This window comes from Gadus morhua, chromosome 16, assembly GCF_902167405.1.
Source record: "Gadus morhua chromosome 16, gadMor3.0, whole genome shotgun sequence".
Lineage (NCBI taxonomy): Eukaryota > Metazoa > Chordata > Actinopteri > Gadiformes > Gadidae > Gadus > Gadus morhua.
This window is the reverse complement of record NC_044063.1, coordinates 33,167,223-33,190,396: the sequence shown is the minus strand read 5'-3', so window position 1 is coordinate 33,190,396 and position 23,174 is coordinate 33,167,223. Positions and strand designations below refer to the sequence as shown.

At 44.4% G+C, this 23,174-nt stretch overlaps 1 protein-coding gene across 1 annotated transcript in view; it reads left to right on the top strand.

The window, feature by feature from the left end:
• fer1l6 (fer-1 like family member 6) overlaps positions 1-23,174 on the top strand; it is a 147,591-nt gene that overhangs the window by 1,579 nt on the left and 122,838 nt on the right. Inside the window, exons 4-9 of the mRNA XM_030381757.1 lie at positions 9,159-9,290; positions 9,808-9,870; positions 10,047-10,125; positions 10,391-10,547; positions 10,741-10,927; positions 11,207-11,308. Coding sequence (XP_030237617.1) covers positions 9,159-9,290; positions 9,808-9,870; positions 10,047-10,125; positions 10,391-10,547; positions 10,741-10,927; positions 11,207-11,308 — 720 coding nt within the window. The remainder of the gene's footprint in view (positions 1-9,158; positions 9,291-9,807; positions 9,871-10,046; positions 10,126-10,390; positions 10,548-10,740; positions 10,928-11,206; positions 11,309-23,174) is intronic.

Genomic DNA, 23,174 nt, shown 5'->3' with positions numbered 1-23,174 from the left:
TTACTTCCAAAATGTAATATATTTCATATTACTAGTTACTTGCATTTGAAAGTAATACGTTTCTTTACAATATTACCTTCTGTGTAGAGTAATAAGTAATAAGTTACTTATTACTTTCACCAAAATAAACATTCAGGACAAGGCGGGGGGGGGGGGCAAACATTAAAGTCTAACGGTGCGGCCACACCAAACGCGTTACTCGCGTTATGCAACGCGAGCAACGCGCCTAACCTGACGCTTGATAATTGTGTGGTGGTTCAACGCTTCCAACGCGTCAACGCGCCAACGCAGCTAGATGAGTGCATGTCCATGCAAGTGAACGGAGCGTTCCCTCATTGTCATAACTATCAAACCAAACATCCTTCACATTCACCGAGCGAACATTATGAAAGTAAAATGCACATTTCTCGCTAAAAATGTTTCCATAAACGCATTTAATGGCGTAACTATGTTACTATTTCCACCCAGAATAAAGATAGTTGTCGGCCGTGGCTGCGCTGGAGTCCGAGGTAGGAAACCCAAACGCCGCCGTGTTTGGGTGATAGAGTTTAGATCGGGTTAGATTAAATAATCTCGGATATAAATAACAATAATCGGGTTAAATAACTTCACATGGTGTGTCTGGTGTGTTTCCAGCATTCGTAGTGTTGATCAGCAGATATATAGTCCGCCAAGACGTTGAGGTTGCTTAGTAACCAGAGACTCTGTCCATGCAAGTGAACGGAGCGTTCCCTCTTCGTCATAACTATCAAACCAAACATCCTTCACATTCACCGAGTGAACATTATGAAAGTAAAATGCACATTTCTCGCTAAAAATGTTTCCATAAAAGCATTTAATGGCGTAACTATGTTACTATTTCCACACAGAATAAAGAAAGATGTCTGCCGTATGCTTCTGTCCAAGCTCACTACTCTCTGCCAGTGACGTCGGGTCAAGCTCAACGCTGATTGGGCAACGCGGCTAATCGTCATGCGTATGAGCGTAAAAAGTTCAATTTTTTGAACTCTTGAAATGTACGCGATATACGCGCGTATAGCGCGTAAATATACGCGCCTCATACGCGCGTAAAATGTTGCTTGTACGCGTGAAACGTGTAATACGCGCGTAAACCAATGGTTCCCTATGGAAAAAATGGCGATTTTATACGCGAAGTACGCGAGATACGCGTCTGGTGTGGCCGCACCTTAACGCAAAATTGCGATTTCACCTATGTATTCCAAAAGTTGCAATAATGCATTCTGAATGGGAGTGTTTCTCTGATTTTTCCATGCTACACAGAACGAAATGTAAACCCATGCAAATAAAGAGAATTGGAGAATTGTTGCCACGTCCCAGTGGTGGAGGTATCATATATATGAAAGAGGGCATTCAATTATACTATAATGATCAATTAGGAGGCCAAAGCCCTAAAGGAAGTGATGCAATAGATGACTGAGGGTCAACATTTGAGACCCCCTTTTATCAAAGGGGGTCTCAAAGGATGCATACGCTTCAACTTGTGGCTCCAGCCCTACAGGAAATGACTCAGCAAGTGCTCCATCTCGTTGCACCTGCACCCAGTGGCTCGCTTGCAAGATTTTGGCCTGAAGTTCTTCCCAGACCTACACCCTAGCCATCCAACATGCATATCTGAGAATCAGGCCTCTCTTTAATAAGGACAAAAAGTTATGAGAGAAATACACATGAACTTTTTGTTATCTCATAAGCGGCGTGGTGCCGGCTCCTTTTGACCTTTTGACCCCAGACTTCAAAAACGTGGCCACAGGCCAGCTGTGTCTACACACCTTAAGCCACAAATGTACACCTCCATCCCACAAAAAATGGGGACTAGAAACTAACCTCTGTCTTATCTACATTTACTGTACTGTTGGAGGTCACGCCCCTTTTCCGGCCTTTTCGAGATAGCCAGGGATACTTAAATGTTTACACACATTTCCCGGGGCCCCGAGAACGATGTATCCGAGATTTGGAATTCTAGCCCTTAGAGAAAAAAAGTTTTCCCAAATGGACTGTCATTTGGACAAAGCCCCTCATGTTTGGTCGGATGTTATGACGAAGAATCATAATGTGAATGGGAATATTCTATAAATGTCTTGATATCATCTTTCGTCTCAACACTTCTGCTGCAGCCGCTTAAAGTCTCACTCCGAGAACCTTAAAATATGAATCAATCCATTAGAAGAATGAAAATATCTTCCCGGCGGCGTAACGGGGCAAACAAGGTGTGCTTTGACATCTACGTTTCGAGGCGATTGCAACAGTGCCACACATGATCATATTTGAATATGTTTCGGGGTAGTAATTAGCTGTCGATTTTGGAGGCCTTTATCAATAATGACCAGCTATAGATTTGCTTCCCGATGGAGATTTCTGACAAATTACATGTTATTTAGCATCTACACGTTAAGCTGAGTCCAATGAGATCAAGCTCGCCCTCTTGCTACACCGAGATCATGTCCTACCTAGGTGTACCATGTAAAATACATGTTACCACCCGCATGCTTGGTGTCATTGGACTCAGCTCAACATGTAGATGCTAAATAACATGTCATTTGTCGCAAATTTCTATCGGGAAGCAAATCAATAGCTGCTCATTATTGATTAAGGCCTCCAATTTCGACATCTAATTACTACCATCAAACATGTTCGAATATGCTCATGTGTGGCACCGTTGCAATCGCCTGGAAGCGTAGATGTTGAAGGACACCTTCTTGGCATGCCACTCATGGAAAATGGTAATTACCAGTTTCTACTGGCACCTACCGTTTTTCCGCTGGCATGCCACTCATGGAAAATGGTAATTACCAGTTTCTACTGGCACCTACCGTTTTTCCGCTGGCATGCCACTCATATAAAATGGTAATTACCAGTTTCTACTGGCAACTACCGTTTGCCAGTAAATATTCCTTTCCTGTGGTATTTGCCCGTTCATACACACATATCACTCATGATTCACATCTACACAATCATTCTTATAAAAACGGTAGGTGCCAGTAGAAACTGGTAATACCATTTTACATGAGTTGCATGCCAGCGGAAAAACGGTGGTTCCAGTAGGAGATGGAACTTCCGATTAACATAATTGGCTTGCCAGCGGAAAAACTTTTGGCCTGTATGCCATGATACCACTGGATCATGTCGATATAGAAAGGTTTATGACACTGGATCAGGGTTAAATTATAGGAACCTGTAGGCCTACTTAAATTATTTGGTTAAACACCAATAAGAACAAATGCAAAACTTAATATTTGGCCTATTGAATAGTTATAAGCTGAAGCAGTCATACAGTAGGCTTTATTATAGGCTACGCTACTAGAACATCTTGATAAAACACGAGTGGAAAAATGGATGACTGTCTAGCCATAGCCTACAGTGCCACCCCATGGTAGATATAGGGACCTGGCTCTGGTACACTAACCGGAAACTACGATCGCAACCGCAATAAACATCTCGCTTTGAACGGTGAACTCTTTACACATAGTAGTTATAAAGCTATTAAAACTACAAAATGACTCCATTAATGCAGGATACGTGGAAAATGCATGGACCTATTAAAGAAAATGCGCCGACGTTGGCTCAGCCTGGCTCCGCCTCTTCAGCTACGTAGCTAAGATCGCTGCCTTGGAGCACGGAAGGTGTACATCAATCCACACTCATCGGTTTGACCGTTTTGAGTATACCATCCGGGTCCTTTCACTACACTTCCTTTCGCCCTGATCTTAATTGCAACGCACTACGTACTCAAACTATATAAAAAAGAAGTCATTATACTAAAATAAAGTATAATGACTGCGGAAAGTATGGATATTGGAACAAAGCAATAGACTATAGCTCTATGGCCACCTAGAAGGCTAGGCTATAACTACCGTCACCGGAGCAAGTCCGGCTGTTTTCAAAAGCATCTGTCATTACAAAAGCAACAACAAACAGATCGGAAATATCCTAACAGCACGGACGAGAGAAACGTGTGAATCCCTTAATTTACGGCGTTATGTTGTGATATTGTGTCAATAAATACCAAATATATATACCTTTACATTTATGGCAATACCTGTCTTGAAATTATACGGAGGAGTTATGCTGGTGTCACATACCATTGTTGGGAACTGCAGTAACCGTTCCACCTGAACGGCAGTTACCGTTTCAGAACGGTAGTTACCGTTTCAGAACGGCAGTTACCGTTTCAGAACGGTAGTTACCGTTCCAGAACGGCATATGCCATGGTATGTCAGTGGTCGCGACGGCAGTTACCGTTTCAGAACGGCAGTTACCGTTCCAGAACGGCATATGCCATGGTATGTCTGTGGTCGCGGTGGCACATGCCACAGGCCATTAAACGATCTCGGCGTCTCTCAACAGATCATTTCAGTGAAGCAGACTTTCCTTTGCTTCACCACTATTTCCATTGGCTTCAATGTAAATCGAGTGAACCCCAGGCAGCTCGTGTTTTTTTTCAGTTTCAATTGATCCTTATGGCAGATAAGTCCCACCCGTGAAGCAGTGACCGATAGGGTAGAATTTGCACTTCCGTCACTTGAACATGATTCACACAACACTCTGGCCAGTCACCGTCTTCATTGGGCAGCTATCGTGAACTGACTTTGAAAGTGACGATTGACGAACACATAGGCCTACGTAATTTGTTGAACATTAATTTAATAAGATACACTTTTTTAGTTAGTGTTGTTAAGGGGTAGGGTTTTTTGCTAGTAGTCGCTAGCTCACGTGCAAGATGGATTGGACTAACGGTGATGATGGGGGGATAAACACTGTTGACTGCATTTTACAGGATTCTTTTCAGTCATTTTCATATGAGGACAAATTACGAGTGAAAGCAGAGGGTAGACCAAAACCTCCTGTGAAAACAACAGCTCGTTGGTGCTACGGTAAGGAGCATTTTAAATTGCTCCATGTATGACAAGGTAAACTGGCTAACAGGGAGTTTGCTGAAAAAACGCCTTTACTGTTGGCCCCGTGTCATGTTTAAAGCATGCAATCGTGGTGTAGAACAAAATAAAAAGAAAACAAAGTGCTTGCATGATATTGAAGCCTACAGCGATCTTGGTGCCTGATCATTTGTTTACCCATGTGCCATTGCAACGCGATTGCACTCCCATTGGCTGAATAGATGAGAACGTTTTAGACTCAATCAATATAAGGTCGCGGGGAGACGAAGCTCTGTTCGTTTGTATATTTTATTTACGTAACCATATTTTTGTAACATGTTTAAAAATAAAAAATCAGTTCTCTTGTTTTGGGAATCAGTTCTCGTTTCGGTGCGTCGGTCAACGGGGTTTGCTTCACCAATAATTTTGACCACCAGCCGCCACTGCGCTACGGTAGCTGTCCGCCTTCCAACACAGGCACGGAACGAACTAGCCGTCAGGTGGGTGTGGCCCTGCTGCCTCCCCCGGTGGGCAGAGCGGAGGATCTTTTAAAGGCTGCAGGGCGCCAGTGCACCGGCACCCAATCAGCCTAACTCAGCCACGCCCACACACCTGATTGAAGCAAGAACATCAAGTATTAGGACAAACGAAGGCATTAGGACAAACGAAGGCCAGAGAGCCGTCACACCCTCCCCCTAAAAAGACGTAAAACCCTGGTTTCTGCTGGTCCTACCCACAACCCAAAACGACACCAAAAGTGAATGCAATAATTATTCAGCAACCCAACACCCAAACATAAGGTCAATAAACTATTTAAGTTCTAGACAAAACCTACATTGAATACCAAGATACATCCCATTTCACCATTACCAGGTATCTAAATAAAGTGAAAAAAAACACAGACGAGTACAAGCACCGGCACTGAAAATAATTGTAGACACACACACACACACACACACACACACACACACACACACACACACACACACACACACACACACACACACACACACACACACACACACACACACACACACACACAGGCTTGTGACAATGCATCTGCCACTACATTCTCAGAGCCCCTTATGTGACGAATATCCAAATTGTATGGCTGAAGAAAGAGGCTCCACCTCATCAGCCGTTGGTTCGGATTTTGGAGAGAATGTAGAAATATGAGTGGGTTGTGGTCGCTGTAAATAACCCCAGGCAAACAATGCCCACCCACATACACATGCTGGAGCGAATTCAACACAATCCTCTATACAGGGTAAAGGAAACGAGTCCGGTTTAGTTACAGCGTTAAGCTTGCGATAATCCGTGCAAAAACGGTGCGTACCGTCTGACTTTTTAACCAATAAATATTCCGAAGACCAGCTGGAGAAAGACGGTTCAGCAAGGTTATTATCGAGCAAATACTGAACCTCTTTATCCTGACTTTCCTTTTTCTCGATGGGCACACGATAAAAACACTGCCGGATAGGCTCAGCATCCCCAACATCGATATCGTGCTCCAGCAAATCAGTCTGTGTAGGCACATCAGAGAACAACACTTTAAACTCTCCAAGCAAATCAGTGAGCTCTTGGCTCTGAATCGAATGGCTAAGGAGGACTGACGACAAGGCTTGCAAGGTTTCCGAATTCTTTAAACGTCCTTCAGTACATTTACATGCACAGCTTAATCAGATTAAGGCCATAGTTTGATTATGCTCCTCAATCGGACAACTGCAATTGTCTGAGTATACATGGCGCTGAGAAAATCGATTCATTGGCCGAAGCATTTCTTTACCCGATACGATAGGTGGCGCTGTGCCCATTTCACCTAGTGGTAATAGAGCCACTGGTTGACCTCTTTACGTCACTAGCAACAACAAACTCAGGCCGCCGCAGCATTCGAGATTTTTTTTTTTCAGTAGACAGCTGTCAGTTCACTTCGGGTCCATGTCATTTCTCCGACGCTCCATTGTTCCGACTTCTCGGTCGTATGCGGACTCCTCCGGCGGTGGAGCAGTGGGAGGAGTCCAGCTGGAGGAGTCCGCATATGACAGAGAGGACGGAACAATGGAGCGTCAGAGAAATGGACCCGAAGTGAACTGACAGCTGTCCCGCATACAACAACAATCCCTTTCTCCTCTAAGTCTTGTTTCAATATGGACTTCAGAGAGTCAAAGCCAAAATTCCTTTGCCCCAATTCCTTCTCCACCATGGCCGAGATAACCCTCACTACGAGTCTTTATGGGTTGCTGAAGTACCAGAGAGTCTGAGAACCTGACGCAGTCTTTAAGATTCATAATATCAGAGAATAGCGCGGCGCAATGAATGAATAAAGAGCATAAAAAAACATTTATTGTGCCCGAAGTTACTACTTTTAGGGATGTGCATTTCTGGCAAAAATACTACTCGATATTCGCTGAGAAGTATTCGAATAATATTCGAAAATTGGTCAATCAAGAACCCCCAACGCACGCACGCACCTCGGATACACACACACACACAATGACACAGGAGAGGCTTTTATGATTTGCATGAAATCAATTTGTTTATTTCAACTGCGCCATCAACATTAAGCATCAAAATTATTTCAACGTGGGCTTAGGCAGATAGACCTACATTTATTTATTTATTTTACTGAATCCAGCTTCCATGACGGTGAACATGATTCAAACTGCTCGATTTAAATAAAATAGCAGCCTCGCGAGCTTTGAGATCCATGTCCTTAAACCGTAAAGCATGATTCAATTCAAGATCTTTCAAACGCAATTCGTGCCCTCTGTTTTCTCGTTCCAGAACTTTCTGTCTTTCAGCTTCCCTTATACTTTTCTCATGCTCCCACTCAATTTCCATCTCCCTTAACTGTAACCGCTTTAATTCAATTGAAGCTTTACTAGGTGTAGGAGGAGGAACTTTACCAAGTGTAGGTGACGTAGGTGGTTCCCCAGCATGCCCCTTCCCAAGCACTACTCGATCTCACTTCAAATATGTAGTGGCCTGCAACTCTAACAAGGTCATCACACATAATGGACAACAGAGCCTCCTCCGTAGGAGCAAGGATAAACGCGTGTAAATCAAATATGACTACGAGTGATAGGCTTTAGGAGGAAAAAACAATCGCAATCAGGCCAAAAATGAACGGATGAAATGAAATGAAAACACGAGTGGAAAAATGGATGACTGTCTAACCATAGCCTACAGTGCCACCCCATGGTAGATATAGGGACCTGGCTCTTTGGTGCACTAACCGGAAACTACGATCGCAACCACAATAAACATCTCGCTTTGAACGGTGAACTCTTTACACATAGCAGTTATAAAGCTATGATAGGAAAAGCAAGAATTTTCCCACATGGGAAATTGGTGCTTAACAGCAACTTGCAGACAGTATATATCCATTAGCTCTACGCATAAGACGCAAAGTGCCGGCGTGGCAAAGTGTGAAACAGCCTGGCGTTGCGACACGGAAGCAGGATCCGTGCGGGATCATCCACCAGAGATCGGGACAGGTTATATCCCCGATGCCACACCCACAATCAGTCCGCAGCGGGAACAAACAGCCTGTAGAGGGGAATCAAGAGCGGAGAAGAGCGCGGCTGTGCAAATACAATATTTGCCCCTATAATGACGTAGCACTGTAATACAGTAAAATGTTCCGCTGACTGCATAAAAAGCTTTTCGTAGGCCAAAAATAATAATAATAATACAAATGAGGTGAAACAGATCTACATGTAAATTAGGACCATATCTACAACACAGTAGAGCTCACCTGAGGCCTCTTTTATGCTCTGACACATGATTGAAGTGTTTTGCCAGTTGAGTTTGAACAGGTGAGAAGTGAGTTAGACTTATTGGTAATTAGTTGTAATGTTTTGAAGGCCATAGTTTCCAGATGAACCAAGGGTGCTAAATGATGAGATTTGTGCTTAGAGTTTGCAAAAATGTCATTTAGAATTTCTATATGTGTGAAAACAGTGGAATTGTGCTTAGAGTTTAGCAGTCTGGTCTCTTGTAGTTGATACATGAGCTTTAAGTTTTCAGAATTGTGTGCATAGTTACATTTTTTGTGTGTATACAATCGAGAGAAACTGTAGCAGTGTTAGACAGTGTTAGACGCGGTGTTGGACACAGTGTTAGAGAGTTTTAGACATGGTGTTACACCGTGTTAGACACGGTGTTAGACACAGATGTGTCATTCATAAGGGTATCACACAATGACATGTTAATGGTGTGTGTGTGTGTGTGTGTGTGTGTGTGTGTGTGTGTGTGTATGTTTCTCAGGTGGCTGTTAACATCACTGAGGCTAGGCAGCTGGTGGGTGAGAATATGGACCCCAGCGTGGTCATCGAGATCGGAGACGAGAGGAAACAGACGTCCGTTAAAGAGGGAACCAACGCCCCCTTCTTCAACGAGGTACAGGCTCTTCTTACTATCATGCTCATGCTAACCTTCACTCTAGTGCTCATGCTCACCTCCATGCTAGTGCTCATGCTAACTTTCATGCTCCTGCTCATGCTAACATTCATGCTAGTGCTCACGCCAACCTTCATGCTCCTGATCATGCTAACCTTAAAGCTACTGTTCAGGCTAACCTTGATGCTCCTGCTGACCTTCATGCTCCTGATCATGTTAACTTTTATGCTAGTACTCATGCTCACCTTCATGCTAATGCCAATGCTAATCTTCACTCTACTGCTGATGCTAACCTTCATGCTCCTGCTCATGCTTACTTTCATGCTGATGCTAACTTTTATGCTAGTGCTCATGTTCACCTTCATGCTAATGCTAACCTCCACTCTAGTGCTCATGCTAACCTTCATGCTAGTGCTCATGCTAACCTTCATGCTAGTGCTCATGCTAGCCTCCAAGCTAGTGCTCATGCTAACCTTCATGCTAGTGCTCATGCTAATGCTTGTTCTCTCTTCTGCAGTACTTTGTGTTTGACTTCTTCGCCCATCAAGAGCTGTTCTTCGACAAGGTCATCCGGCTATCAGTAAGTCAACTCATCAACCACCAGTCAGAAGTTACCTTTTGATCCAAGATAATATATTGATCCATTCACTTTAGAATAGAGCAAACATTACTCTCCCTCTGCCTCTCTCTCTCTCTCTCTCTCTCTCTCTCTCTCTCTCTCTCTCTCTCTCTCTCTCTCTCTCTCTCTCTCTCTAGGTGGTCCATTCCAAGATGTTAAGGAGTTTTTCTGTTGGGACCTTTAAGCTTGACGTGGGCACAGTTTATCGGCAGCCAGGTGCTCAGTTCCTCATCCACACTCTCATTGGGTTCACTCCTTGCTCTGCCTGCTCTACCTCGCCCCATCCAGGGCTAGGTTTGCTACAGTAGACTAGTTGCCCTAAAGATAGTTTTTTTGGTACAGACCCTACTTGGTCTCTCTTCTCCTCCTCTCCTCCACTTTACTCATCCTCTCCTCTCCTCTCTTCTCCCCTCTCCTCCTCTCCTCTCCTCTCTCCTCCTCTCCTCTACTCCTCTCCTCTCTCCTTCTCTCCTCTCTCTAGGTCACCAGTTCACCAATAAGTGGGCGGTGCTTACTGACCCGAGTAACCTCGGCATAGGGGTCAAAGGTTACGTGAAGTGTGACATCAGTGTGTCAGGGAAGGGCGATACCACGCCCCCTGGACAGAAGGCCAGCGATGCAGAGGAAGTGATCGAGAAGTGAGATTTAGTACCGCCAACCTCCAGATATTTGAAGGTCTCGTTAGCATGGTGATCAGATAGATCACACTTGTTGAACACCCCAATGAGACACGTTTACTGATCCAGGATCAGTGAAGCATCATATTCATCTGAATGATAACATCTGCTGCCCACGGGCATCCTCCATGACCCAGAATGCACCTGTCCCCAGGAACCTGCTGCTCCCAGAGGGTCTGCCGGGGGAGCGGCCCTTGGCCCGCTTCTACGTCCGGGTCTTCAGGGCAGAAGGCCTTCCCCGCAACAACTCCAGCATCATGGCCAACGTGACCAAGGCCTTCATCGGAGACGCCACGGCGCTCATCGACCCCTACGTGGTGGTCAGCTTTTTCGGGCAGACCGTCAGTCCATCCTCATGCTATCTGCTATGCTAACTACTGTAGCTTCAGGGTTCTTTAGTAGAAATTATTATTGGTGTGTTATTAGTGAAACACTGCTGGCGAATTTCTGCCCATCAGTCCCCAGTGTGTGGATGGAGTTCTCCAGCGTTCTTCAACACTAAGCAGGGAGGGAGGGAGGGAGGGAGGGAGCAATCCAAATATCTGGTTATTCTCTGGTCTCTACTCCAGTTCTCCCATCATACCTCCAGCTCTGTTAACATTCTCACTTTGTGACGCCAGGGCCGCACGTCCACCCAGAAGTCAACGGCGGACCCTGTGTGGAACGAACAGATCGTCTTCAGGGAGATGTTCCCTCCGCTCTGTCAGAGGATGAAGATCCAGGTGAGGGTTAGGGTTCTCCTCATCGCATCAACCTCATCACATCATCCTCACCACATTATCGTCATTACATCATCCTCACCACATCATCCACATCGTCCTCACCACATCATCCTCACCACATCATCCACATCGTCCTCACCACATCATCCTCACCACATCATCCTCACCACATCATCCACATCGTCCTCACCACATCATCCTCACCACATCATCCACTTCGTCCTCACCACATCATCCTCACCACATCATCCTGATCACATCATCCTCACCACATCATCCACATCGTCCTCACCACATCATCCACATCGTCCTGATCACATCATCCTCACCACATCATCCACATCGTCCTCACCACATCATCCACATCGTCCTCACCACATCATCCTCACCACATCATCCTGATCACATCATCCTCACCACATCATCCTCACCATCCTCATAACATTAGCCCCAGCTGCAGGTTGTGGTGGAGCGGAGCTAGCTTTAGCTCCAGGCTGCTCATGGTAGATCAAAGTGCCTTTATAGTTGGGTCTGGCAGTGCCTCCCTAACCACTGGGAGACTTTAGAGGTTGTGCGGGCGGGGCCCCACAAACCACTGGGGGGCTACAGAGGTTGGGCTTGCAGTGCCTCACTAACCACTGGGGGACTTTAGAGGTTGGAGGATGGAAAGCAGCTCTTCTTTTTGTGGACGGAGCATTTATTCATCAAATAGATGTTGGTTTGAACACACACACACACACACACACACACACACACACACACACACACACACACACACACACACACACACACACACACACACACACACACACACACACACACAAAACACACGGTATACACCAACATTCTACAGGCTTTAAAGAAGATAAAAGGAACATTATTTAAATAGATTTCAAATAAAAAATAATGTAATGTAATATGCAGATACATCAGATATATTCAGATATAATTTATCTGTTGGAGCTGTGGAAACAATTAGGCAGTGAGGTTCTGCTCACTGCAGACCTGTTCCATCGAGTCCAGCCTGGGGACCAGGATCAGGTCTCTGAAGACCGGGAGCGGATCTCTGGAGACCAGGACCGGTTCTCTGAAGACCGGGAGCTGAACATCAGGAGGGGGGCTCTGGAGACCGAGACCTGGTCTCTGAAGACCGGTAGCGGTACTCTGAAGACCCGGAGGGGGTCTCTGAAGACCGGGACTGGGTCTCTGAAGAGCGGGACCGGGTCTCTGTAGACCGGGTCTCTGAAGACCGGGAGGGGGTGTCTGAAGACCAGGAGCAGGTCTCTGCCTACCGGGAGCAGGTCTCTGAAAAACCGGGAGCAGGTCTCTGAAGACCAGAGAGCTCTAGTTTAACCCTTAAAGCACACATCTAGGTGGACACACCCACTTGCGATGTCAGAAGAGGCTGATTTTCAAAACGTCTTGTAACGGCTAATCACACTCACACCTGGTGGTTTAATATGTCATCTATAATTCAGTTCTTGGCCAACAGGGAAGGAAGTGCAGTGATCCCGTCATTGTGCCATGTAACTTCTAGTCTTAGTTAAACTCAGCAGCACTCTGGATAAGTTGGAGCTATCTGACCGAAAACATTTTGGTCTATCCTGACACGGATGTTCAGACCTTTATTTATTCAGTCCCGCAAAGGTCGAGATCTCGTTTGGAAGAGAGAACTAAGGTGTTGTTTGCTCCTCCCTCAACCCACATTTGAAAATCCAAAGCCATTGGTTCAAAACCAGAACATTGTTTAAGACATGTTACGTGCCAGGTGTTTAAAGATTACATTTTTAAATGATCAGAAGAGAGAACAGTGTTTTATATATGCTACTGTGATTTGGGGAGGGTTTATTTCAACCAATGTTGCTTTCTTTTACTTTGATCTCCCTTCTCTTCCTCTTCCTCCTTTGTCATAAGAAAGTGAAAAAATTAGGGCTGGGCAATGATACATTTTTTTAATCACAATTAATCACATAGTATTGGTGAGTTAACTCGCGATTAATCAAACTTTTGAAATTCTATTTCAAATCCACTCTAATTGGAATTAAATTAGATTATCAAATGGAATGACACATTATCATTCATACCAAATGTACTTAATAAGCAAAAACTAGACCAAGTGGTCTTGAAACTTACGGAAAACCGCAGATTTGGTAATTGTAAACAATTGTAAACCAACAGTTACGACAAGTGCATTTAAATGTATATAAGTAGCATCACAGATTAGGGAATTGTAAACAGGCTGTCGCTTACTGCAGATGTAGCAGGCAGTAAGTGGAACTAAAAAACTAAAATGATTTGCCCAGCCCTAGAAAAAAATATATCTTTGTCAAAGATAGCTAGGTTAAGCTGCTACATAACTAATTACTATAACTAAATATGACATTCAATAAGTGCGTACATTAATTGCCAGGACGTGCAACATTCAACAAGGAGGGGTGGGACGGGGTGGCTATGCAGAGTCTAGGTGAACTTTTAACAGGTGAGTCTTGAGTCTTTTGCAGAACCTGGTGAGTGACTCTGCGGCCCTTACTTCGGCAGGGAGCTCGTTCCAGCACTTCAGTGCCAAAACAGAGAAGAGTTGTTACTTTGTTGATCGACTTTTACTTGCTCTAAGCTATGGCGGTACCAGACGTCCAGCTGAAGTAGTTGAGCGGAGCGCTCAAGCTGGATTGTGTGATTTGACCAACGCTGGGAGGTAGGCAGGGGTAGTTCCATTGACCCCCTTGTATGCCAGTACTATCATCTTGAATCTGATTCGAGCTACTACAGGGAGCCAGTGGAGGTCCCGGAAGAGGGGGGTCATGTATAGCGCATTGCATACACGCAGACAATTAAATGTGCTTCACAAAAATAGAGACTAATATATTAAACCATTCACAATTTTAGCAATAATGAAAGTACAATTTGAAATCTATATACATGGAACACCAACAGCAAAAAATTAATTAAATTAATTAAAAATACATATCAAAACAATGTGCATTATGACGTCACTCACAGCGCACAGCATAGAAACTGAATAGATCAGCCAATAGATAGATAGATACACTTTTATTAATCCCGTGAGAACATTTTCGTGGGAAATTAAATTATCAAAGCAGCAAGGTAGTAGGAATAGGATTCAAGTATGTACATAAACGTAAAAAAAAAAAATATATATATATTTTTTCCCTAATTGTGTTCTGTGCTATGACTTATTAGCTAATGAAGCAATGAAACCTTCCAAACTCAAGGGTCACTTCGCGTCAAAACACAAGGAATACACCTCGAAACCTGTGCAATTTTTGGAGAGAAAACGCGAAGAGCTTGAGCGACACGCGAGAAAGGATGCCACAGAGTTTTTTATGCCAGGGGAAAACGCGAAAGCTACCGAAGCCTCATACAAGATCTCCCTACTCATTGCGAAAGCTGGCAAACCTCACTCAATCAGCGAGACCTCTGTTAAGCCAGCTGCAAAGGTTATGGCAAACATAATGCTAGGTGAGAAAGCGAGTGAGGAACTTAACAAAGTACCTCTGTCCAATGATAGAGTCCAGAGGAGAATAACATCCATGGCTGCAAATGTCCAATATCAGCTGGCGACACGCCTGCGTCAGAGTCTTTTTTTTTCTCTCTCCAACTGGACGAGTCCACGGACATCGGTAACAAGGCTATTCTCCTCTGCTTTGTGCGGTACATACATGCGGGTGCTGTGCACGATAATTAGCTTTTCTGTCAATCCCTACCAACCAACACCACAGGAGAGGCAATATTTGAGTCCCTTAACAACTTCATTGTGCCGAATAACATTGATTGGAAGAGGTGTGTTGGCGTGTGCACTGATGGTGCCACGGAGATGACAGCCAATCACAAGGGCCTGGTTACGCGTATAGGCGCAGTCGCTCCCTCTGCCGCATAGACGCACTGCTGTATCCACAGAGAGCAATTGGCATTAAAAAAATGCCACCCTGTCTTAAACAGGTTTTGGACGAGGCCGTAACAATTTTCAACTTAATTAAAAGCAAGGCACTGAACTCACGTCTTTTTAAAGGTTGGGTAGGTGATTTGCGAAACGCCAGCAGATTTTGAAAATACACAACTCAAATGGTCCTACCCCCTCTCCTTCAACGCTGACTCTGACTCCACCCATTCCAAGTACCTGGACGCGCAATCATGCACGAGCGCGAACAGAGATGCGCGAGAGCGAGCCAGGCTAGCGTAGGTTTTCGTTTAACAACATGGCACTACATTCAGCTGTAAGTTGCACCCAGTACCGTGGGAAGTAGGAGTGCTGGGGGTGCTGCAACACCCCCTGTCCGAGGCCCTGTCTTATCACAGAAAACGATCATTTCTAAAAACTCCGGCCAAAGTGGAGATTTCTGAAAACGCCGGTTATGTGTTGTCGTGTCAACGGGGAGAAACGGGATTTTAGGTTCTGAAGCGTCACATTATGCACCAGGAAATGCTTAACGTCATGTGAGCGCCCGCTGTACCGTATTGGTCCGAATATAAACACAAACCCCATTGTAAGACGACCTATATTTGGAAAAAAGATTTGAAGACCAGATCCGTTTTTTATGAATAAATAAATTGTATTCATTGAAATAATATACGAAAATAAAAAGGCATCGAATAAAACACTGCATTGCCACTAAACAGTAGTGCAAATAGGCCGTACTGATGTGTACACCAAAGACTATTCCTGACACTCCTCTGCCCCGCTGTGTTCGCTCTGGCTGTGGTCGCTCCGAACTGTTTCGGCCCGTGGCAAAGCGAGTCATCCTCGCTGCTGTCCAAGGCATTTTGAGACGCAGCATTTATTTAATGCTCATATGACCTAGTGCTGAAAAAAGGTTATATGAAAAAGTGTGAGGGTAGCGGTGGTGCGCTAAACTTGTTCTGTGAGCAGCTGGATGTGAACGATCGATTTTCAACTGTCCGCGCATGCACTGGTGTAATTGAGCTGCGCTGCTATACATCTTTTTTTATCAATGTAACGAGTTGCGAGTCTAGTGCAGGCTGAATTTTTTTTTTTCCCTGCACCCCCTGCTGAGAATACGTTCTCGCTGCAATGGTTGGACCAGATGTTATAAACATTAAACGGTCACATAAATCATTACTATTTTTAGAAAATGTATGTTTGTTTCATATAATTGTATTGGAAGTCCTGGTTTTCACTAGGGTTGCCGCGGTGTGGACATTTTCACACCGAGTAATACACTCGTCTCCACACCGGTATTACCGAGTATAAACGGTATAAACTTTGAAACTAGGTCAACCGCCACACAAGCATCGGTTTTTAGACCCTTCTCGTCCTTCAGTTGCCGCCAACGTTCGAAAGCAGCGCCTAGGATTATTCTTGATTTCAGTTTTTCTCTTTCAGCGTTTTTATTATCAATTACTCTCTGAAAAAGAGTTTTCCTTCTCTTTGCTGGTGGTGGTGGTGGTGGTGGGGATGGTGGCGTCTTGTCTGCCATGGAAATTGTCTTCTACTGCTAGGTCCAAATGTGGATTACCTAGTTCCAGTAGCTACCGCAGGAAAACAACAAACAGGAGCTTGCTCTGGGTCACGAGCTCTGGGTCACGAGTACTGCACGAAGGGGTCGCGCGCGGGGCGCGGGGGAGGGGGAGTGCAGTACGACCGTTTGATTGACGTACTTACTGTCCAATGCAACTCGGTGGCAATGGAAATGATTGGCTGGAGTTTTTCGAGCCCTGCCCGTTCCACAGATGATTGACTTGTTTAATTTTCATGTCAGTACTTCTAACTCAGTGGCTGTAAGCGGGTTATGATAAGGATTTCAAGTAATTTTGCAAAAATGGCCAAAAAAGCAAATCACCTATACAACCTTTAAAGTTCTGTGTGAAGAAATGGGAAGTTCGCTGGCTATTGTGTGGTAAAGTTCTCACCCGTCTCTTTGAACTGCGCAATGAAGTCAAGTTGTTTTTGCATCAAACTGATGAACTATATGGCAGAATGCATGACTTTCAATGGCTCCCAAAACTAGCCTTTCTTGCTGATGTGTTCAGCATGCTTAACAACCTGAATTTAGCACTGCAAGGAAAAGTGTTCACGGTTTTTACAGTGCAGGACAAAGTTAAAGCCACTTGCATCAAAAATGGATCTGTGGTGGGCGCGTCTTGATCGCCAGGAGTTTGACTGTTTCCCAACTTTAGCCGATTTTGTCCTCGAAGCTCGAAGAGGTTCTGGATGGCAACACACTTGCAGCCTTCAAGGAACATTTGCAAGGCATGTACATGCAATTGGGAAAATACTTTCCAGAATTGGCTGTGGACCTTGAATGGCTCAGAAATCCATTTGGAGACCAATCTCACAAACTATCTGCACGGAAGGTTGATAGTCTTGTGGACATTGCATCAGATGAAACCTTGAGGATGGCATTCAGAGAAAAATGCTTGACAGACTTCTGGGTTCTCATCCAACCTGAGCATCCTGAGCTGGCTGAGTCTGCTTTGCAAGTGTTAATGCCGTTTTCAACTACCTACAACTGTGAAGTTGGATTCTCCACACTGGTTGGTTTGAAAACCAAGCAGAGGAACAAGATCAATGTAACCCCCTGTATGAGACTGAAACTCTCCAGTGTGGAGCCAGACATTGAGTCAGTGATGCAACAGCAAAAGCAACAGCATTCCTCCCATTAGTTGTTGACTGCTGCTACCTGTAAAGCTCCTATGCTTATTTGAATTGTGACATTTTTATCAGCAGTGCTAAAGTTCATAGCTTCACAAAGATTTGATTCCTATTAAAACAAATTGTGTTTAAATTAACATTAATAGTTCACTCTTTTAATGATGAATTCACATTGACTTCACTCTGACACTGGTATTTCAATAAATTCTCTTTATACAACTCCCCATATTTTATTCATCACAGTACAACCAAAGGCAATAGCTCTGGACAAGATTAATATGAAACAGTAATTGCACATAAATCTCACAAAAATCAAGGTCAAGTTATTTGGTAGAAGCCTAGCCTAATTTTGCTAGTATCCTATTTATTACATATTTTGTATTGTCATATTTTTGCAGACATCATTTGTAACATAAAACATAATATGCTATTGTTGGCCTAATATAGGCTGCTTTAAAAGGTATTTTGTGAGGGGGGGGGGGGGGGATTGGCCGGTTGGTTAGTTGGTCCGCAGATTTTTTTTTTATGATCAAGTGGTCTTTGTTGTGAAAAAGTTTGAGAATCCCTGGGCTAGAGGGTCGAGGGGTGGGGCGATGACGTCATGGTTTACGGTTTCAGTCGGTTTCAGGCGTCCACACGAATCCAAAACGAAACCGGGTAGATTTGACCATAAGTTTACGGTTTCGGTCAGCGGATTCGCCGGTTTCGTGTGGACGGAAGGCCGAACCGTACAAGACCTTTGCGATTTCGCCATGAAATCGGCTTTGTGTGGACGGGGCGTAAGATTGGGGTGATGTGATCTCTTCTCTTTGTTTTAGTGAGAACAATGGCTGCACTATTCTGCATAATTTGAAGTGGTTTTATACTGTTTGGAAAGTGCTGTGAAAAGCACATTGCAATAATCAATCCTACTAGTGATGATATGTATGTTATGATTTTTTCCCGTTCGCTTTTGAGATAAATCCTCTAAGTTTGTTGAATTTTTTTAAGATGGAAGTATGCTGATTTTGTTACCGATTTGATGTGACTGCTAAAATTCAGATAATTATCTCTAAGGACACCTATGTTTTTTTAACATATCTTTTGCTATTAAGCCTTTTCTTTCAAGAAAGGCAGAAGTCTTTCGCCTTTCCTCCTTCTTTCAAAAAACGACCACCTTTTGTTTCTGTTGAGCAGTAGAAAGTTATGTGACATCCATTTATCCATTTCTTGAATACAATGACAGAGTTTCAACGGAGATATAGTCATTAGGGATTAGAGGTAGATGCATTTGCATGTCGTCAGCGTAAGTATGGTAGGAGATTGAGTTCTTTTTTATAAGTTTACCAAGCGGCAGCATGTAGAGGTTCAATAATAGTGGACCAAAGATTGAGCCCTGGGGAACTCCACAGGTCAAATATGTTCATGTTGAGGAACAGTGTCTAACTGTAACAAAGAATCTCCTGTACAGTAGGTAGGATTTAAGCCACCTGATTACAACACCAGTGAAGCCAACCAAGTGCTCAAGTCACTGAATATGCTATTGTCCACATTTGTCAAAGGCTGCGGTCGTAATCTGACTGAAAGTTGTCAAGGCAGTTGTTCAGTGTCAGAAAAGAGGTGAGTTGATTAAAAACTATTTTTTCAATAATTATGCAGATGAATGGTAGGTAAAATTTGGCCCTGCAATTGTAAACTATGGATGCATCTAGGTTGTTCTTTTCAAGAGTGGTTTTATAAAAGCATTCTCTAGGGATTTGGGATATATGCCTGTCTCCAAAGATGAATTTATGATTTTAAGCATATCTGGCACTAGGAGGGGAAGATGGTGGGCAGAGTATGGGCACATGGAGGAGCTGAGGCTTTGTATCGTTTTCTCAAGAGGTTCAGTGTCAAACATGCTGATTTAAGACATAGGGTTTATTGCTCCTGTTCTTATAGATATTGGTTCTGGTTGCTGAGTGATGTGATAGTATGTTCAGTCTGATCTGATCAATTTTGCTTTTGAAAAAAGACGCTAACTCATTGCACCTGCTGTTGGAGATGAGCTCAGGTCCTAGTTGAGGGGGTGGGGATTGGTCAGTTTTTCTTCTGTCGAGAACAGGACTCGAGCATTGTTCATGTTCCTGTTTATGATGCTAGAGAAGAGAAACGTTCTTTCTGTTTCAGTATTAACATTTTGAAGCATCTCCTTATTTATTTTGTAGTGAACTGGGAGCGTGGGTTACGCGCCAGTGTCTTTCCGCCTTCCTAAAATCTCTCTTCAAAAGTCTTACAGTTGGGTTTTGTCTCCATGGGGCTGTTTTCTATTGAGTTCTTAAAGTTTTAGTGGTGCTATGTCATTCATAATCTCTAACATTCGGGATTAAAAGTGATCCATCAAGTCATCTACTGAGTTTGACCAGGTCAAGTGTATGACCAAGAAAGTGTGTTGGCCCCTGTACATGCTGTGTTAGGTTGAGTGTGTCAAGTAGTGAGAGCAGTTCACTAGCCATTTTCTGGATTGTCAACTTGCACATTGAAATCCCTAGACATAATGACAAAGTCATACTCAGTCAAACAAAATGGCAGACAGTAGTCAACCAAATGGCAGACAGTTGTTCACCTAGTTCTTCTAGAAGTGCTTTGGTGGCCTGTAAAACTTTGAGTGCTTTGGTGGCATGTAAATGATCAGTAATATAATCTGAGGAGAACCCTTAATAATTGCGCTCAAGTGTTCAAAAGAATCAAAGTCACTGAATTATGACTGTAGGCACAGAAAATATGCATACATTTTGCCAGTTCTAGTCAAGTCTCAGTTAAGAGCAAGAAATAAAGGTTATATGAGCAAGTAAGATCATTGATAAAAAAAAAAAGGTTGAAGAGAGATCTGACATTCAAAAGAGCAATTTCACTATACCGATGTGAGCTGCTTAAACATTCTGAGTTTGCTAAGCTACTCGCTGAAAATTTGCCAGATTTACCCTATAGGCTGGATGTAATCGATATCTCCTATCACTTGTTAGTACTGGCATAGAAGAGCAGGGGGCACTAGCGCTAGGTGCCGTAAGCTGGGTGGGTGGACAGGGTGGATAAAGTGGGTAAAAACAGAGGTTGGGATAGGGTGTGGGAGGATGGTGGCAGGGGTAAAAGTGGAGCTGATGTCCTTCACCTTCTGGGTAAAGTATGCAACAAAGTCATCATCAGTGAGGGAGGAAGGAAGGGGAGGGGGGATGGGTGAGGAGGGAAGAGAACATGGAAAGAAGTTTCAGCAGAGGAATTTATTTTGGTTCCGGTAGAAGGCAGTGGAAGTGAAGTCTGAGAGGAGGTGAAGGTAGTTAAATAAACCATGAGGACATTCTGATCTCTTCCATTTCCTTACAGCTGCCTGCAACTCCGCTCTATAAGCCCGCAAAGATTCAGACAGCTGAGGTGGTTGGGGCGAGGATTGCGCTGGTCTGGAGTGGAAGGGTCAGAGGGAGTCCAATGAGGAGGAGAGGGAGGATAGCATGGTGTAGGAGGCTTCCTCTGTGGATAGTTGAGAGAATCGTTCGAGAGGTGGTAGTGACAATGTGAGGAGTATGGAGGAGGGAGGGGGAGGACTTCAACGGGAGAGAAAATTAAACAAAGTGATGGTCAGACACAGGGAGTTGGGTAACGGAGAGAGCCGAGATACCGCAGGACCTTGTGAATATCAGGTCAAGTTGGTTCCCGGCCCTGTGTGTGGGAGGAGAAGGGGTGAGTGTTAAGCCAATGGTGTTGAAATAGCTGGTCATTTCAGGTGAGTGCAACTTCTCTTGCAGGATGTTGAAGTTACCTCGGACAACCAGTTGTGTGCCATTTTCTGAAAAGCTGCTGCGAAGGGCATCCATGTCATCGTAGAAGTTGCGAAAGGGGGCCTGGAGCATGGTTTATTGCTACAATGTAGAGCTTGGTAGGAAGGGTGACAGGGACATAGTGGAGTTCAAATGCAGATCTGGTCAAGGTTTTCAGTGGAAGGACCTGGTAGGTCCACTTTGGTAAGATGAGGAGTCCATTCCCTCTTCCTCACCCCGATGGTCTTGGGGTGTTTGAGAATGAGTAGGTGTTGGAGAGGGCAGCTGGAGTGGCAGAGTTCTCTGGAGTGATCCAAGTCTCTGTAAGGGATAGGAAGTTGAGAGTCATGAGGAATGCATAGGGCGAGATGGGGTTTGCCTTCTTGACCGTCGATTGGCAGTTCCAGAGTCCTACCATCACTTTGAAGTCATTGTAGGTAGAGAGCAGTGGGTGGCAGATTGGAAGGGTTGCTGCGCCGAGCAGGTGATCTAGGGTGTCGTCTTCTCTGGCTGGTTTTCCTGATGATGATCGTGGTACGGCACATAGCTACGATGGGTGGCATGAGATATAGTTGCTGGTCCTCCTTGATCTTCCTCGGGTGACTCCTGTAGTGAGACTAATGGCGCGTTTCCACGAGCGGCTAAAACCCGGCTTAAACCCCGGCCTAAACCCGGGGTTTAAGCCGTGGTAGTGGCAGTGGAAACGCGAGCCGTGACTGAGCCGCACCTAACCGCATCTTATGCCGCGTTTCCACTGCAGGGTGCGGAACGGTTTGGTTCGCAAAGGTGCGGCAGGGAGGGGGCAGTATAGCCCAGCTCAGTTCTGAGGTCGCGTTTCCACTGCCGACAGTACCCTTTGTGGTAGGCCGGATGTCGATCGCCGCGGCAGCTAGGTAAACATCGTGACATCATGGCAGCGCGACACATTGTAGCCTGCTCAATAAAACGCGACATATTAAACCAAGAGCTACCATGGAAGTCGTCCAGCAACAGTTCCTGGCCTTTATGCTTTTCATATGGCAGTTAATCAACTTCCGAATGCAAGCTTAGTTCGACGAGTTTGGAGGCTGAAAGGACAAGGACAAGGACAAGGACAAGGCAGCCAAAAAAAAGCAGACATTTTTGGAGCTGATTCAGGATGCAACCGATAAAAGCCGCCTATTGACCAGACAAAGGCGACGACACATACGGGTAAGAAAAAAGTTATTCACGCGTGTAACCATGTTCTTCATCAAATGTGCTGTTGCTAACAAACTTATCGTCTTGTTGGTCAGTCATAGATTCTCTACAACAGCCTAACCTTCATTGAATTGTAAAACGTTTCTCTTAAACCAGGAGCGATACCATATTTTATAAACTCCATATTGTCGTGTTGATAAATCGCATTTGTCCAAGTAACTTTAGCAATCAGATGAATGAGCGAGTAAAGAGTAGAATATTTCCAACTGAATTATTGTTGAGT